The 3,308-nt window shown below is 40.8% G+C and overlaps 1 protein-coding gene and 1 pseudogene across 1 annotated transcript; both read left to right on the plus strand.

Moving 5' to 3' along the window:
* Nucleotides 1-328: 328 nt before the first annotated feature.
* On the plus strand, nucleotides 329-2,893 carry LOC128592582 (serine/threonine-protein phosphatase 2A regulatory subunit B'' subunit gamma-like; annotated as a pseudogene).
* LOC128592317 (non-histone chromosomal protein HMG-17-like) lies at nucleotides 1,545-1,850 on the plus strand (the record flags this gene model as incomplete). The annotated part of the gene is made up of 1 exon (XM_053600233.1): nucleotides 1,545-1,850. A coding segment is annotated over one exon (306 nt), but the record flags the coding sequence as incomplete, so codon positions are not given.
* Nucleotides 2,894-3,308: the final 415 nt, after the last annotated feature.

Genomic DNA, 3,308 nt, shown 5'->3' on the forward strand with positions numbered 1-3,308 from the left:
TTTTAGAGATGGGGTTTCGCTCTTGCTCAGGCTGGTTTCAAACTCATGAGCTCAGGCGATCCACCCACCTCGGCCTCCCAAGTGCTGGAATTATAGGAGTGAGCCACCTCACCCAGCAAGAAAGGGAAAAGTCTTGAAGGGAATTAAAAGTGCTTCTCTAGTGACTACACAAATAATAAAATAATAAAAATGTAAAGCAGCCTCATTGCTAACATAGAGAAAGTTTTAGTATTCTGGATAGATGATCAAACCAGCCTAATCCAAAGCAAGACCTTAACTTACTTCGGTTTTATGAAGATAAGAGAAATTAGGAAGCCGATTTCTTTCCATGGATTGGAAAGTTGTTCTTCACCGGTGCTTAGCGATGCCCAGCACAGGTCCAAACAAGAAAAAAAGTAAACAAGAATTAAAAGACCAAGAAATAGATTTATTTACCAAATACTGTTCAGAATGAAAAGGAGGTAGAAAAAACACTAATGAATTCTATAAGACCATTGCCAGGTTTTGTTATCAGCTGCCAGCTGACGGTGAAGTCTTACTCCAGAAATTAAGAGAGGAATCTAGAGCTCTCTTCCTACAGAGGAAAAGCAGAGAACTGTTAGTTAATGAAGAATTACAGAAATTATGGATTTTGCTGGACAAACACCAGATACCACCCATGGTTGGAGAGAAGGCAATTATCAATTACGAAAATTTTTTGAAGGTCGGTGAAAAGGCTGGACCAAAGTGCAAGCACTTTTTACTAAACTCCTTCCTACAGATTCACTTAGCATTCCTTTGCTTAACTCCTTCATACAGATTCATATGGAAGAATTTCCATCATGCACTGCTTTAATTATGTTGTAAGTTTGGCTTCATCAAGCAAGAATAGGACTCGGTTTATATCATGTTGCTGGGCAAAGGCACCTTTGGGAATCTGATTTAGAAAACTACATATTAGAACTTATCCCTACTTTGCCACAATTAGAAGGGCTGGAAAAATCCTTACATTCTTTTTATCTTTGTACAGCAGTTAGGAAGTTCTTCTTTTAGACCTTCTAAGAACAGGGAAGATAAAAATTCAAGATATTTTAGCATGCAGCTTCCTAGATGATTTATTGGAGGTAAGGGATGAGAAACTGTCCAAGGAGAGTCAAGAAACAAATCAGTTTTCTGTTCTTTCTGCCTTACAGGTTCATGGCCAGTATTTGAATCTCGATAAGGATCACAATGGCATGCTCAGTAAAGAAGAGCTCTCCTGCTGTGGAACAGCTACCATGACCAACGTTTTCTTAGACTGTGTTTTCCAGGAGTATCTCACTGATGATGGTGAAAAGGACTGTAAGACTTACCTGGACTTTGTTCTTGCATTAGAAAACAGAAAGGAACCTGCAGGCCTGCAATGTATTTTCAATCTGCTTGATATAGAGAACAAAGGATAACTGAAGGTCTTTTGCTTTAATTATTTCTTTAGGGTCATACAGGAACTAACAAAAATCCATGGACAGGAAGAAAAGACGGCAAAAACAACCCCCCAACCAACCAAAGCCTGCGCATTGCTGCATCCCAGCATCCCAGCATCCATCACTGTTGCCACCGCACCCAGGAGAAAGGCTGAAAGGGAAGCTAAAGGAGATAAAGCCCAGGCAAAGGGCGAACCCCAGAGAAGACCCACAAGGCTGCCTGCTAAACCTGCTCCTCCAAAGCCAGAGCCCAAGCCTAAAAAGGCCCCTGCAAAGAAGGGAGAGAAGGCACCCAAAGGGGAAAAGGGGAAAGCTGACGCTGGCGAGGAGGGGAATAACCCTGCAGAAAATGGAGATGCCAACACAGACCACACCCAGAAGGCTGCAGGTGCTGGGGATGCCAAGTGAAGGGTGTGCACTTGTGATAACTGTGTAATTCTGGGGACTGTACAGTCTGAAATATCAAGTTTTATAAAAATGCAGAATTTCGTTTTACTGGTTTTTTTAAGCTCTGTTGTTAGCACAGAGAACACTTTATTGTTTAGGGGGGAAGAGGTATATGTTACTAATAGAATGTCTCCAAAGCTAGATTGATATGAGGGAAAATGTCTTTTGGTTTTGAGACACTTCCCCCTGGCTCTCAAGAGGAGGGATTTCCTGATGTTGACACACAACCATCTTGGCGCAAATGCCCTGTGGTATGGAAAAACTAGTTTGTTTTTATGACTTATTCCCCCTCTGCCTTCAGCATAGTCTTAACTCCCTTAAACCCAGGCACCTCTTGGGACCTGACCCCCAGTAATTGGTTACCAGTATGTCAAGGAATCTGGACTTTTCCAATAACACCACTGAGATGACATCCCTCAAAAGAGCAGTGGTTCCATTTGTAGACCGTTGGATCTTCAGATAAATTCTGCCATTTTCATTTTATTTCCTGAAAGTCAGGGTTGGCTTGTGAAAAGTTGTTAAACAACATGCTAAATGTAGAATGTCAACCCTCACTCTAAACTTCCCTGCTCAGAGCATCAAATGAAGACTTTCTTGGGTTTTACAGTGGCTTTCTGATTTTTGGTAGACCATTGAAGAAGGGAGTGTAAAAGTTGTTGTATACTATTAATGATCATCTGCCCATGTCCTGCCTGAAATACCAAGATTGTTTATGAAAAGTATCTTTAATAAAGCTGGATACAGTTTGGCTTGGGGAAAAAAAAAGAAAATCCTTGGACAAAATCCCGTTTCATTTCAAGATGTAAAGGATGAAATATTTGACATGGTAAAACCAAAGGATCCTTTGAAAATCTCTCTTCAGGATATAGTCAACAGGGGTGTGTCCTTACCCCGACACCGTCATCACCATTCCAATTGATCTGAATGACTTCTGGACTTATGAAAACAGGGAAGATCTTGTTGCAAATGACAGTGAAATCTATGGAGACCTTGACGATACATGATCTCTGAAAGACCAGACTGTCTTCATAAAGACATGCTTGGATGCTGCATGCAAAACCTTTAAAGCAGAATCCTAAGAAATGGTCTGAACAAAATACTTCCTATGTCTAGAAAAAAAGAATTAAGAAGCTATAGAAGAAAAGTTGAAAGCTAGCAGATGTTCATGAGGTTTAGGGAAAGAAGTCTTCTCCAGAACATAAAAGTGCAAGGTGAAGCAGCAAATGCCAGTGTAGAAGCTGCAGCAAGTTATCCAGAAGAGCTAGCTAAGAATGTTGATGAAGGCGGCTGTAACACTAAACAACAAATTTTCAGTGTAGATGAAAAAGCCTTATAGTGGAAGATATCATCTAGAACTTTCAATGCTAGAGAGGAGAAGTCAATGCCTGACCACAAAGCTTCAAAGGACAGGTTGACTCT

Source organism: Nycticebus coucang, chromosome 8 (genome assembly GCF_027406575.1).
Source record: "Nycticebus coucang isolate mNycCou1 chromosome 8, mNycCou1.pri, whole genome shotgun sequence".
In the NCBI taxonomy this organism is placed as follows: domain Eukaryota; kingdom Metazoa; phylum Chordata; class Mammalia; order Primates; family Lorisidae; genus Nycticebus; species Nycticebus coucang.